This window comes from Durio zibethinus, chromosome 6, assembly GCF_047325235.1.
Source record: "Durio zibethinus cultivar Kanyao isolate XHJ-2024 chromosome 6, ASM4732523v1, whole genome shotgun sequence".
Classification (NCBI taxonomy): domain Eukaryota; kingdom Viridiplantae; phylum Streptophyta; class Magnoliopsida; order Malvales; family Malvaceae; genus Durio; species Durio zibethinus.
The window spans coordinates 24,924,590-24,940,109 of record NC_143167.1 but is presented as its reverse complement, the minus strand read 5'-3'; the positions used below and the strand labels follow the sequence as shown (position 1 = coordinate 24,940,109).

General features: G+C 31.1%; 1 protein-coding gene across 1 annotated transcript; it reads left to right on the top strand.

Annotated features, from left to right (window-relative positions):
- The first annotated feature begins 2,247 nt into the window (after nucleotides 1–2,247).
- Nucleotides 2,248–13,129, top strand: LOC111284937 (uncharacterized). The gene is made up of 6 exons (XM_022874061.2): nucleotides 2,248–2,438; nucleotides 2,554–2,580; nucleotides 2,704–2,766; nucleotides 12,611–12,689; nucleotides 12,763–12,808; nucleotides 12,912–13,129. Exons 1-6 carry the CDS (start codon nucleotides 2,397–2,399, stop codon nucleotides 12,919–12,921), a joined length of 267 nt encoding a protein of 88 aa, XP_022729796.1. The 5' UTR covers nucleotides 2,248–2,396; the 3' UTR covers nucleotides 12,922–13,129.
- The last annotated feature ends 2,391 nt before the right edge of the window (nucleotides 13,130–15,520 follow it).

Here is a 15,520-nt window from a genome sequence, read left to right as displayed (position 1 = left end):
AAATATTTATTCTAGAAAATTAAAAATTCTAAACATGCATAAATAAAAATAATAAAAGCTTAAAATGGTTAAAGTAAAAAAATTAAATAAAAAAATTTAAAAAAAGCCTGAACCTGACCGATCAACGTTGGTTCAGTTGGACTAGTTAGGGGTGATTCGGTTCGGGTAAACGGTTTAGCAGAACTGGTTAAGGCTTGGGGCAAAGGCAAGTCACCAAGTTATTACACAAACCTAAATCAGGTCGCGGGTTGGCGTGCAGAACCTTGATCTCCTAAACGACATTGTTTTTAGACCCCTTTCTGCCTATATATAAATTTCCTTTTTTTAGCTCATTTCCCTCTTCTATTTTTTTAAAAAAAGTTTTTTTCTTTTAACCAACCCTGACCAATATACCCAGTAACCTACAGTGCGTTGTTAGTCGTCGGTTGTTAGTGATTTGCATAAAAAATTTTAAAAAAATCCTAAAAAGCTCCCTTTGATCTTTCTATCCCAAATATGGCCTCCGATTTAATAAAAAAAATCCCAATCAATATAGATTGAGCCTTAAACTTTTGGTAAAAAATGACCTATTTTTGTTTTTTTTTTTTTGGGTTTAATGGAGTTGGGTCCTCATCCTAGGGGACTATTTTTTTATTTTATGTTTGGTTTTCTTTTTTTTTTTTTTTAATTTTCTGTGTAGACGAAAAGGTTTTTTGGTTTAACAAAAGCCTTGTGTCCATTTTTTTTCTTTTTTTAGGTAGGATTTCTAGTAATTTTTTGGTTAGTTTTTTGGCAAAATTTCTCTCTTTTTTTTGGGTTTTTTCTTACTAGGCTTTTAGGCAGGGACTTACTCATCTTTTTTGTTTGGCGTTTATGGAGCTCTTATTTATAAAGCTTCGGCTACAACTCTTGTTGCCAAGGTGATGGTGGCAATTGAGGGCAAATGATGGGTTGGTGCACTAGCAGGTCGTGCAGGTTATGGTGTCTCAAGGTTCAAGGCTCGTGACTTACAGGGGAGTGGGTGGTAATGGTGTCATGCACAGCATTTATTGTCACCGACCCCTTTTGTTTCTTTGTTTATTTTTTTATTAATTATTTTTTTTGTTTGTGTTTTTTTCTTATCTTTTCTTGTTTTGTTTTGTTTTTTTTTTTTGTTTAATAGTTGATTAATATCTTATTTATTATTAAATTCTAAAACTAAATAAATAATAAAATAAAAACAAAAGTAAAAAATGAAAATGAAATAAAAACAGTAGGCTCAAACCCAATGAATGAAATTGGACAATTCGAAAAAATTTAATATCTACATTACCTATTAAAACAATACTTAAATAAGTCATTGAATTTTATAAAAAAAAAAAAAATAAACATTCAATATTTTTATTGCATGAAATTAAATTATGAACTTTATTTTATTATAATTATATCATTTAAATTTGAAAAATAAAAAAATGTTAATCAATTGTCAAATTTGCTAAAATATTATTATTTCAAATATTTGTTGTTCAGTTAATCTAAATAAATTTAAGTAACTATTTTAAAATTTTAAGTTTTGGTCACCATTGTTTGTGAAATTATTAATATTTAAATGTCATATTCAACAAAACTTTATAACTATTGAATTATAAATGATTTGTGAAATTTAATATAAATAAATTATTTTTATATTATTTTGTTATCTATATTTCCTTTAATATTTTACTAAATGAAATTAAAAGTAAATTTTGATTTTATGAAATATGAAATACTTAATTGAATTTATTTAGATGAATTGAATGGCAAAAATGTGAAATAATATTTTTTAATAATTTTTACAAGTGAATAATATTTTTTGATTTTTTAAATTTAAATAGTATAATTACAATAAAATAAAAATTTATCATTAATTTTATGTAATAAAATATCAAATATTTATTTATACTTTTTTATAAAATTTAAAGATTTATTTATTAGTGATTAAATTATAAAATTTTAGAATTAAATGATTAGAATAAATTTTTTTTAAAATTAAATGATTAAAATTTATTTATTTTTTTAAATTTTATAATATTATATCAATAATGTCGCTTGATTTATCAAATGATAAGATAGTATTACGTGAAACTTGTATGATAACATCATATCAATACGTAATTAGCAACAAAAAACAAATTACTCAAATTGAAATGATTTAATTAAAAAAAATTAATAATTAAGTGATATTTTAAAAAATTTCTTAAAGAAAGTTACTATTCATGTATTAAAAAAAAACTGTAAAAGTTGTGAGGTGTGCGTTGGGACTCGGGAGGTTTTATTTTTTGCTTTTTCTTCTTTAAAACGAGCTCTCTCTCAATTCTAATTTCTAAGCTAGGGTTTAAGAGCTCAGCTACTCAAGCCTTTCGACAAAGAGGAAAAAAAACGTCGACTTTTCCACAGCCATGGCGAGCACCAAAGTCCAGAGGATCATGACTCAACCCATCGTATGTTCCTCTTTCATTGTTTCCTTTATTTTTAAAACCTCTCCCATTTTACTGATTTCTTTCTTTTCTTTTTTTTTTTTTTTAATTTTCTTGCACGGTTTTTCTGCGGCAACAGAACCTGATCTTCAGGTTTCTCCAAAGTGTAAGTGACTATTTAATGCTACATTTCCTTCATTGGGTTTTCTGGGCATACTTGGTTTTGCTTGTTTGTTAATGGGTTGTTTTGCCTTTTGTTCTTCTTTTTTTTCCATTTGAAATTATCCAGAAAGCTCGCATTCAGATTTGGCTTTTTGAGCAGAAAGATTTGAGGATTGAAGGCCGAATTATTGTAAGTTGTGTATTGTTTTCTTAAGTTTAGGGTGGAAAATTTTCTTTAAATAAGTAATTTTAAAGCTACTTATTGTGGTAAAGATTTTATTCTTTAATTGAATTGTGTTAGAAATTTTAACTGTTGCTGCACATTGTTGCTTACTACAAGCGATATTGGGCTACACAATGAGGGGTAGCTCTCTTCCATTCGCAAAGATCTCTCCCTGCTCAACCCAGGTTTCGACCTCGAGACCTCCAATAGAGTCCCTCCAATAGAGTCTTAAGCTTTAACTGCTGGTGTGTCTTATACCTTAGACTAATAAATGTTGAGAACAATGTTATAAATTCTCGTTTCATAGAAATAGAATGTAGATATTTTTGGTTTTGCATGATTCTCACTGCTGTTTTTAAGTGCTTGTGTTTCATGTTATTGCTAAGTAGTTGTGATTTTGCATAAAACATTGTTAGGGTTTGTAGACACTTAATTTTGTTTGGATATGATCTTGTCAATTACGATGCTTTGAAAATTGAGACCCGGATCTCTTTTAAGATTTTTCAAGCTTTACGGAAATTCCATGGTTTTTGAACAAATTGATTCTTAGGTTGATGCAAGAAAAGTAGCAAAAATCAATATGAAAGTCAAAGGTGGATTTAAAAGTTAATTTAGTCAAACTAGTCAAATTTTGTCAAATTGGAGTTAACCTTTGGATTTTGTGATTGATAAGGACAATTGAGACTCTTTAATAATAAAATTATGATTTAGACTTTTAAAAATCTTGTTAGACCTCAAGAAGGCTGAAACTACAAAAATACCTTTTAGGATCATTTTCGTCCATTGGTCTTTTTGGGGTTGGTTTTTCGTGAAAAACTCCAAATCATGGTTAAATATTATTGCATGAATTTTGATGTATTAAAAATCTTGATTGCACTTCAAAAAGGTGAAATTACTAAAATATCCTTTAGGAGTACTTTTGTAATTTGATCTTTTTGGAGTTGGTTGTTTGTGAAAAACTTTAGATTATATTTAAATATTATTTTATGAACTTTGATGTATTAAAAATCTTGATTGCACCTCCAAAGGGGTGAAATTAGCAAAATGAAGGGCATTTTCATAATTTAACTTTTTTGGGTTGTGTTTTTCATGAAAAATTTCATATTATAATTAAATATTATTTTATAAATTTTGTTATTTTAAAATCATGAAAATCAATATTGGATCATAGGATTTGGGGAAAATCATGAAAATTACTTAAAACACTAATAAAAGCAAATTTGTAATTTTACATTGTATAACCTTATATAAAGACAAGAGAATGTGCAGGAAATTATTTGAGCTCTTAGATTTTAAAATACCATAATCTAATGGTCTATGGTATTTTAAAATTTTTGATACTTTAAAATTATGAAAATCAATATTGGATCATATGGATTATGGTATTTTAAAATCTAAGGGCTCAAATAATATCCTGCACATTCTCTTGTCTTTATATGGAGTTATACAATGTAAAATTACAAATTTACCTTTATTAGTGTTTTAAGTAATTTTCATGATTTTCCCTAAATCCCATGATTCAATATTGATTTTCATGATTTTAAAGTACCAAAATTTATAAAATAATACTTAATTATGATCTGGAGCTTTTCGTGAAAAACTTCAAATTATGTTTAAATATTATTGCACATTGAAAAGGTGAAATTACTAAAATACTCTTTTGAGGCATTTTCATAATATGGCTTTTTTGGGGTTGGTTTTTTATGAAAAACTCTAGATCATGTTTAAATATTATTATTATAAATTTTGATACATTAAAAATCATGATTGCATCTCAAAAAGGACGAAATTACCAATATAAACAATTGTAACAATTAAAACAATCTTAAGTATTTATCCAAACTATAGCTAAAGTAAAAGGGTGCTATAAAAGAAAGCAAGGCTAAAAGCTGTAGTGTCCTTTTTCCATTCAAGCAAATAAAAAAAATAGGAACTAAGACTTTTTAGCTCTATATATTCAAATTACCTATTCGGCAAGTTTAAATTCTTAAAAAGAAAAACGCATGAAGAGTAAAATTCAAAACCAGGTACTAAACTGCATAAAAAAAGCTTGCAATTTCTAATTATAAATTTTCGGGTTTGCTCAAAAAAGAAACAAGAAAAACTTTTTTTTTTTTTCTGAAGATTATTAAAGGCCTAGACAGTCTTATAAAATAGGAATATTTAGCTTTTGATTGGCTAACTAAATAACTCTAAGGTTGATAGAAAATGAAGGCTTGCTTGCTTCTTGTTCTACAAATAGGGAAATTTGCTTCACAAATCTTTCAAGAATTCATAGAAAACTTTTTTGATGATAAAGATGTGAAAAAATTTGGAGTTACATAAATCATTATCTAATTATGAGAAATCACCACCACCAATACCTTAGAGAAAATTGTGAATTTAGTCAAGGGACAAATCATGGAGCCTGAGCATGGAAAGAAGATGGTGGAAGAAGAAAGTGAAATGAAAAGAGAAACAAAGGGAAACATGACAAGCCAAAGCCATTTGACTAACATACCAAATTGGATTGTTTGCAAATTGAAAAATCCAACTCTTTCTGCAACCCTAATGGCTTGATTCAAGTCAGCTTCTTCTTTGCAATCTTGAATTCACCATAACAAATATATAAGATATTCCAAAATTATTCAGTAATTGTTATTTGACATTGTTGTATGTTTAAATTTCACTGAGTTTTTAGCCAAAAAAGTATCACTAATGGCTTTTGTTTGGTTGTTCTTGTTTGTGTTCGTTCATTCTTGTGTCAAGGGTGGATTTTCTCTTTTCAAAGATGGCTTTTTCTTTGATTGCACGTGATTTAAAAATTGAATCTTCAATCCAGTTGGTATTGCTAATGCTTCCTTTAATAGATGGATTTGAAAACTAGCTGTTGCTAATCGTTGTAGAAACTTTTTGTTTCTTACATTATGTTTTAGTTTAGTATGGTTGCTTGCTTGTACTTGATTACATTTTGTTTGTAAGAGATTCTTTTTTTTGTTTCTCATACTTGATTATCATAGGCTATTCTTGAGTAGTTTGCCTTCCCTTGATGGTTGCATATTTAAACATGGACTCAATTATGTTCCAAGTAGGGATTTAAATAGCGGAGTAGTGGAAAAGTGGTGGCGATTTTGTGGTAGTGCCTCTCTCCGCCATCTTTATTGGAAAAATTTGGATAGAATTTCAGTAACATTGATAATGGTGGGTAGCGGCTGTGAAAATCGGCATAATGGTCTGCGACTCCATTTTTTGTCGAAAGCTAGAATATTAAAAGTACAAAAAGTTGGGTATTCAAGAAACTATTGGGCATCCAAGAGACTAAACCAAAAAAAAAAAAAAAAATTCTTAATGTGACATCAACATCAATTCAGCCCCAATCCAACGTAATCAACACACAACTATTATAAGATAAGTGGCAAGTAATTACCCTTTTTTTTTTTTTTTTTTTTGCAAATTTCCGTTGAATTGGTGGGGGCTCCTCTATCCATCGTTAAGGCTCTATGCTCTGAATCTTTGAAGTAGTAAGGGGCTATGGCTAGGGTTGGGTCATTGGGTGGATTACGGTGGGTTTTCTTGGTCGAGAATTGGGATGTGGGGTGGGTTGAACTGCAAAGTAAATCATCGAATCATGGGGCTGTAAGGAAGGTTGAGAGGCTGGTGACGAGTTGCTTTAGGGGAGAGGACCTAGGGTGGGGTTTTGGGCCTTTTGGAGTTGAGTTTGAGAGTTGATAGAGGAGAATGAGTGAAGAGAATTGAGAAGGGAGAGGTTGAGATGAGAGTTTGAGAAATTGAGAAATTGAGAATGAGACTCAGAGGTGAAAAGCAGAAGGAAAAAAAAGATATGTGAGAGTTGAGAGACAAGGGAGGGATTAAAGGCTGAAGGCATATGGGAGTGATTGAGGGAGGGGTTTTTTATTGTGTGATTTTTTTAATTTAGGAAAGCATTTATTAATTGTAGAAAATTTTAGAAATTTTAGTGGCAGGAAATTTTATAAGAAAGAAGTTTAAAATTGAAAAAAAGTTAATAGTTAATATGATATAGATGGAGAAATTTTAGGGAAAAATGTTTGTTGAAAATTGAAGGGTTAAATATTTTGTATAATTTTGGTGAAAAATAATTAAAGTTAAATGATTATATCTTGATTTTATTATTTATTAATTTATGATTTTGTATTCGAATATGCTGCAAAATCAAATATTCAAAAAAATTCTGAATATTTTTTTCAAGTAAATAAAAGAGATGAAATGTCTTAAACAACCTTAAAGATCATAAAATAAGAATTTTTATGATTATAATTATATTTACTATATTTTATAGCAAATTGTGAAAAATTAAAAAAAATTCACAACTGCGATGACCATAGTGATCGCAAGGCTCTTCATTATGTCCTCAACTAAGATAAACGCAACGTGATCGAAAACATAACTGCTATTGCAATTTAAATCCCGAGTTCCAAGATACTCAGTTGATTTCTTTATTTGCCCTTTTCTTCGTCTTGCCATGAGATAGTTTATCATCATATCATTTCCTTATAATTGTTTACAACTTCCACAGCCTTCAACTTAATCGGATTTGCTTTTCGAGACCATGTTAACATTGCTAGTAATTGAGGAAATTACAGACATTCCCATTGACTGCTGTTTTCTTTGTGCTTCTGTTTATGGAAGACTTTGGATGAAATGAAACCATAACCTCCAAATATCTTTAGTTTTACATCTTGGACCGCAGGGCCTTTTAGGGACGTGAGTGGAGGCTTACATACATGTAAACAATTTCTTTTGTTTAGGGTCAGGCTATGAGAATTCCAATATCTATTAGACTTCCTTTTGGCACTGAAGCAATGTCAGCCTCTGGTGTAAAGCTTTTGACCTTATCCTTGTGGGACTCTAGCGATTATGTTGAGTCTTTTTTTTCCTTTTTCAAGCAGTGTTAACCTTTGTTGTGAAGCTTTTGACCTTATGCCTTTGGATCTCTAGTGACTATGTTGACTGCTTTTTTATTGCTAGAATTAATTTATTTTTGTATTTTACTACCATTTTAGACTTGTAAACAATCTGAAGTATTCCCTCGACACGCTAAAAGTAAGTTCATTACAGACCTTGACCATCAAATTAGAAGATAAACTTGTTAGTTTTCATGATTTGATTTCACCACTATTGTATTCCTTATCACTATTTCATACATTCATTGATATTATTCTAGAGTGATGTTCTTTAATAAGTGATCCTTGAAATCCCCTAACTTGGCGCCCTCTAAGCTTATATTTGCCATCTTGCTGTCTTTCTTTATCAAATCCTAAATATTGCCCTCACCCCCATTTCCAAATCCTCGTTTATTTTGCTGTAAACATTCCTTGAAATGTTTCCTTAAGCAATGTACATGGTTGCATCCACCTTAACTCCTTCACATGCCATGTGACAGCTAAATACTTTAAATATTGTATGCTCCTCCTTTCTTGGTCCTTTTTTTAGCATCCTTTTTCCTAACATTCTAGTTCTGATCTTTAATAGAGCGGTTGAAATATAGTAGGGGATTCTTCAAGGGCTATAATGATGAATTTTTTATGGAAAGAAGAGATGATCAAGAAAGGAAGAAGAAAAATGCTTTAGAAAGTTCAACTATGATGTGACAATTGATAGATCTAGGATGACGTAACTATAACAGGGCGTCCTTACCCCAAGGGGTGTAATGTCGCATACATGTTATAGGGAGAAGACATGGGCAAGAAAGGAAAAAATGAAGCTCTTTAGAAAGCTTTAGCATGGCATGGCAAGTGTGAGATGTAGGATGATATAACTAAATGTAATGCTCAAGGAAAGCATGGTGGGATTAATCTTTGGGGGAGAATAAAGGAGTGGTTGATATGAGAGGTATAGTGTGTTGTTAATAAGAATAAGGCAGATTGTTGAAGTTGATGTCGTGATCTATGTTGCTCGAACTCGGGTACTGCTGTTGGGTGTCAGTATGTATCTAAAGTGTTTGACATGTCTACTACATGAAATTGAAGTCATGGGATACAACTATAAAGTGTTCGAAACAAGGACAGAGGTGCCAGGATTCTTTGTCCAAATATAAATGTTAAGATGGTTAATATTATTATATCAGTAGTTTAAGTATCTTTTATGCAAAGAAAATGGTTACTTGTGTTTTGGTTTTGGGTCTTTAGAGAAGAAACAAAATCATAAAAGCAATCAATCTCCTTTCCAGCCCATAACAGTAGATAATTTACAGTTCTGATGTTATTGGCACAAATTATGCTTGAACAAATGAACGGAAGTGGGATTGAGGAAAATGACAAAGAGGTTGGCAGCAATAACAAGGTGAAAAGTGGGACATCACGTGACTGAATTTAAACCAATCAGTAAAGTTGTAGCAGCCCCATAAACTTCTCATATTTACGTCTTTTGGCTTTTTCTTTGTTTCTCAATATTTCTCTGTTCCTTTCTCGTACTCTGTCAGGCTTGCTTCATTCTTTCCTGATTTGGCCTCTTTTCTCGCTCTTTCTTAGCTATATCCAATGTTCTGTTCTCTTTTTGTTCTTCAAGTTTCTTCTCCCCATTTCCTAATGATTATATATCGTCTGTTTATTGTGTGGGATGGGATGAAGATTCTACAACAATTGAAAGGTAAAAAAGTGAGGAAAATGAAGAAAGAGAACTTCAGTTAGGTCAACATTTCGGTCTAATTTGGGGGATTAATATCTCCCCTGCCAATTTAGCCAAAGTGAATTTAGTCAAGGAAAAAATCATGATGGAGAAAGAGTAAAGAAGATGGTGGAAGAAGAAAGTGAAGCAAAAAAGGAAACATAAAGGGAAACACAAGCCAAAGCCATTTGACTAATATCTGAATATGGATTGTTGGCAAATTGACAAACCTATCTCTTCCTGAAACCCTAATGGCTTGATTCAAGTCAGCTCCTTCCATACTATCTTGAAATTACCCTAACAAGTAGATAAGATATTCCAAAATTATGCAGTAATTGTCATTTGACATTGTTGTATGTTTAAATTTCACTAATGAGTTTTTAACCAAAAAAAGTAGCACTAATGGCTTTTGTCTGTTTGTTCTTGTTTGTTTTATTTCACTCTTGTATCAACTATCAAGGTTGGGATTTTCCTTTTGAAAGACAGCTTTTTCTTTGATTTCATTTTATTTAAATATTGAATCTTCAATCCATTTGGTAGTATTAATGCTGCTGTCGCCAGTCGTCATAGAAACTTTCTATTTCTTATTTCTTACATTATATTTTGCTTTAGTATTGTTGCTTGCTTGTACTTGATTCCATTTTGTTTGAAAAAGGTTCTTTCTTTGTTTCGCATACTTGATTATCATAGGCTAATCTTGAGTAGTTTGCCTTCCCCTTGATGGTTGCATCTTTAAACATGGACTCAATTATGTTCCAAGATACTCAGTCGATTTCTTTTTTGGCTCTTTTCTTCGTTGTGCCGTGAGATAGTTTATCATATCATTTGGTTATATATGTTTACAACCAAAGCCTTCAACTTAATAGTTTATCATATCATTTCCTTATATATGTTTACAACTTCCAAAGCCTTCAACTTAATCGAATTTGCTTTTTAAGACCATATTAACATCGCTAGTAACGAGGAAATTACAGACTTCTATATTGACTGCTGTTTTCTTTGTGCTTATTTCTGTTTATGGAAGACTTTGCATGAAATGAAACCATAATCTCCAAATATCTTTAGTTTTACATCTTGGACCTCAGGCCCTCTTAGGGACATGAGTGCAGGCTTGGATAAATGTAAGCAATTTCTTTTGTTTAGGGTCATGCCATGAGAATTTATTACCTATCAGAATTTCTTTTAGCATTGCTTGGAGCAATGTCAACCTCTGGTGTGAAGCTTTTAACGTTATCCTTGTGGTACTCTAGTGATTATGTTGAGTCTTTTTTTTTTTTTTCAAGCAATGTCAACCTTTTTTGTGAAGCTTTTGACCTTATGCCTTTGGATTTCTAGTGACTTTGTTGAGTTTTTTTTTATTATTAAAATTAATTTATTTTTGCATTTTATTAGCATTTTAGACTTGTAAACAATCTGAAGTATTCATCAACACCCTAAAAGCAAGTTCATTACAAACCTTGACGATCAAATTAGAAGATAACCTTGTTAGTTTTCATGATTTAATTTCACCATTATTATATTCGTTATCACTATTTTATACATTCATTGATATTATTTTAGATTGATGTCCTTTAATAAGTGATCCTTGAAAACCACTAATTTGGGCCCCTCTAAGCTTATTTTTGCCATCACACTGTCTTTATGAAGTCCTAAATATTGCCCTCACCTCCTTCTTTCTTGGTCCTCTTTTTTTGCAATCATTCTAGTTCTGATTTCTAATAGAGTGGCCAAAATATAGTAGGGGATTCTTCAAGAGCTATAATGATGAATATTTCATGGAAAGAATAGATGATCAAGAAAGGAAGAAGAAAAATGCTTTAGAAAGCTCAACTATGATGTGACAACTTAGAGATCTAGGATTATGTAAATATAATAGGGTGTCCTTACATCGAGGGTGTAATGTTGCATACATGTTATAGGGGGAAGACATGATCAAGAAAGGAAAAGCTGAAGCTTTTTAGAAAGCTCTAGTATGGCATGGCAAGTGTGAGGTTTAGATGATAATTAGATGTAATGCTCAAGGAAAGCATGATGGGATTAATGTTTGTGGGAGAATAAACGAGTGGGTGATATGTGAGGAATGCGATATACAGTGTGTTATTAATAAGAATAAGGCAGATTGTTGAAGCTCTATGTTGTTGGATTTGAGTACCGCTGTTGGGTGTTAGTATGTATCTAAGTGTTTGACATGCCTAATACATGATTATAAATTGTATGTTTGTTGTGTTGGTATGTTGGTATGTTCCTCTGTCAGGTTTGCTTCATTCTCTCTAGATTTGGCCTCTTTTTTCACTCTTTCTTAGCTATATCTAATGTTCTGTTCTCTTTTTGTTCTTCAAGCTTCTTCTTCCCATTTCCCTAATGATTATAAATTGAATGTTTATTGTGTGGGGTACGAGGAAGATTCTACAACAATTGAAAGGTAAAAGGGTGAGGAAAATAAAGAACAGAACTTTGGTTAGGGCAACATTTCAGTCTAATTTGGGGGATTATTTTCTCCCCTGCCAAGTCAACCAAAATCTGACACCATAGCCGTGTTTGTTTGGAGTCATGATGATGTGAATGCTCCACTGAAAATCTGAGTGCAAGCAACATAGATGGTGACAAATGGCCATTTGGCTAATTTAAAGACAAAAAATAGAGTCCCATGTATCATAATTGGTATGTGCTATGTATGTCTGGTAAAAAAAGTTTTCCGGAATTCCCTTAATAATTCTTTATCTGAGTCCAAGCCAATGTTTCTGAAATGTCTTAGATACCTAAAGGTTAAAGAAGGATGATGCTCTAAATTTCATAATTAATTATGTGCCTGACTATTCTACAAATTTTTTGATGTGTTAACTGGTTTGATTGGTTGAGTCACAAAAGGTGATCATGCTGGATCAGGCTATGAGAGCCCTTTATATAAATGAGATCCTTGAACATGACATTAGATCTGTAACCATGTGGGTAAAATGAATCAACAATGGATCTGTTTCTGTGCAGTACAACGGAATGTGAGAATGCATGAAAGAAATAACATGTCATAAATTGCAAGTATACATATATAATGTTCAATTATGATTATGACTGTTTGGAAAATTCAATTGACTGCACAAGAACTGAAACTCATATTTGCGCTCTGAGATATAATCTTATTGATAATCTTAATAATCAGCTTCTTAATTGGCCTGTTTGGCTTTTACAGGGTTTTGATGAGTACATGAATTTGGTTCTGGATGATGCTGAAGAAGTTAACATCAAGAAAAAGAGCAGAAAGTCATTAGGTGAATTGTCTCACTCTTATTGTTTTCTCCCTTGTTGATGCATGTCATCTTATTTATTTGTTTGTTTTCTCAGGAAGGATTCTTCTCAAGGGAGATAATATAACTCTTATGATGAATAGGTAAGCAAATTGAAATAAACTCTTTCACACATAAACTTACTTGCTCTCTCTCTCTCTCTCTCTCTCTGTTTGTGACTTGTGTTGATTTTTTTTAAATCTGCAGTGGAAAGTGATGGTCATCCCGTCGGTTATGTGGACTAGCGTTATAAGTCTTTTTAATTTCATGTAGGTCAAGCCACTTGACTCAACTGTGCTATCTTTAAAGCATACCTTCACCTTTCATGTATTATAAGTCACCTTACAGAAGCTGCTTCTTATATTTCAGACAGTTACTGGTGCTTGCTTAGTTTATCCAATGATTAACATGTATGATTCTATCCATTGATCTGTAGTAATGTTTAGACTTGTGGCTAAGTCAGCTTCAGAAAATCTTTATTTACCATTTATGGCCTGCATTTTTCATGTTATGTTGATTAACCACTCATAAGTGCTGTCCACTCTTGAATATAATTTATTTCCTGCTGCATCAGTTGGTTTTATGGGAATTATTGCCTTGTTCATATCTAGAAACAAGATTTTTGGTGGAGTTCGCTGATTTGTGTTTCAGTCAGTATTTCATGATCTATAATTGGTGAGCCTCCTTCCATTTTCCATGAGATGCATTGCTGTACAATGTGGTGCATCAATTTGGAGGATCGGGATTGAATGTATGAAGGGCAGTCAAAAACTGTTGAGCTGAATAGGTTGTAGTTCCACATTTTACCAGTAACCTCTCAAATGGTTTCGGAGTACCATTAGGATCAGGAAGATCAAGTGGATCTAGCCAGCTAGTAGCACCTATTAAGCCTCCTGAGTTTTCCGTGACTTATCATTGATGGTTTGTTCTGTGTGAATTTGGTTTCCGTCAGGATTCAAGTGTTGCCTATGAAAGCAGATTGTGAGGCAAACTAAAAGATCTTATTGTTGAAATTATTCTGTTCAAAAAGTTATTGTTTGATTCTTAGTGGGATCGTACAACAAAGCTTTTGCTTAAGAGTCTAGGAAGTTGTCTTGCTCCACTCTGGTCTCTCGTAGCGCCTATGGGTTGAGACATTTCCCTTGTCTCCCTCTTTACGTTAATGTTACGCAGATGCTATCAGCTGTAGTAATTTAATTTTGATGGTCTACTGAGGGAAAATGCAAAAAGATACTTATAAAGTTAAAGCATATGCGGTGTGCAGATTTAATGGGATAGATGGGTGATGGAGTTTGGAGTTTGGACAACGAAACCTAGTTATGAAAGACCCTTTTAGCTATTCTATAAACCAAAGTACCACTTTTTTTTTTTCCGTTTCTTTTTCTGTATACATTCTGTAAATTGAGATAAAGTCCTGGCTTTGCCACTGACATATTTTACTGTGCACCACAGCTCATGTAAGGTAATAAAAACTCGTCATCAGGGATTTACCGGTTTAGAATAGGGGGAGAACTGTCAGTGGGTTCAGTCTTTAAAATCTAAAAATTGAATTTGAAATAATCTATTGAGCTGAATCGAATTAAAGTAATTAATCAAAAGAGGAATTAACTTAATTAAAGTAACTAATCAAAATAATCGAAATTAGCTTAAGTCAATGGTTAAATTGGTTTGACTGGTTTTAATTATTAAAAAAATATAATTCATATTATTATATAAAAGTTGTTCTATATTTATATAAAATAAATGATATATTATATTATTTATGTGATTTGAAATTATTATATGAATTTTGTTGTACTTATATCATATATATTAAAATATATTTAAAAATAAATTAATAAAATCAATTAGTTCGGTTTTATTCTGTTATAATTTTAAAATCAATAAAAGGATGAAGTTAATTGCATAAATAATTTTTTAACTGATTAATATTGAAACCAAATAAATTCGATTTGATCTATTTTTATTGGTTAAATTGGTTCCAATCAATTAATGCACTCACTTTTATCCGTAGACGAGGTTTTTTTTTTTTTTTTTTTTTTTTCATATTTATAATTTTTTTATAGAATTAATCTCAAAGAATAATATACCCTAATATACAATTTTCACTTTATGATATAAAAATATATGAATTTTTTATACAACCATTTTTTTTAAATAAAGAATTTTGTTAAGTAATTTTTATCCTAATAAATTAAGTCATTATCAAGATAGATCATTATTCAATCATGTGTGAATTGTTATAAAAATATTTTTGAACCTAAAATCAATTTAAATGCCAAATCTGATGTTGTTTTAAATTGAAATATATGGACAATTATTATTTATTGTATAAATTGGAAGGCAAGAAACTAAAAACAATTAAACTTGACATAAAGATCAGAGAAATTGAGAAAGGAAAGTGAAAGAAACACAGCCAAAACCGAACATGTGCCACGGAGACGTTATCAATGAAGCAGTAAAAAATACTCTCTTCGTCATATTTTCATGATTGTGGGATCCATCTGATTTATGTTTAACCAAAATCCAAACTTTCAAATTTCTCAATAAAAAAAAAAAAACGATCAACTAAAAATAACTTTTTCCGTCTTACCATAATTTACCCCACCAAATAATATTACTTCCACCATTAACCCTCAAATCACGAGTAATTCCAAACCTGAGGAGACCGTAAGCAGCATAAAAAATAGTAGGCGATTACTTTAATCAAATTGTATTGATATGCGTCTCTTTTAACGTGTTATCTAAAAGGAATAAATAAATAAAAGAAAAAAAAAGGCGGAAATGAAAGGTTGAAAGAAACAGTTATCCACTTT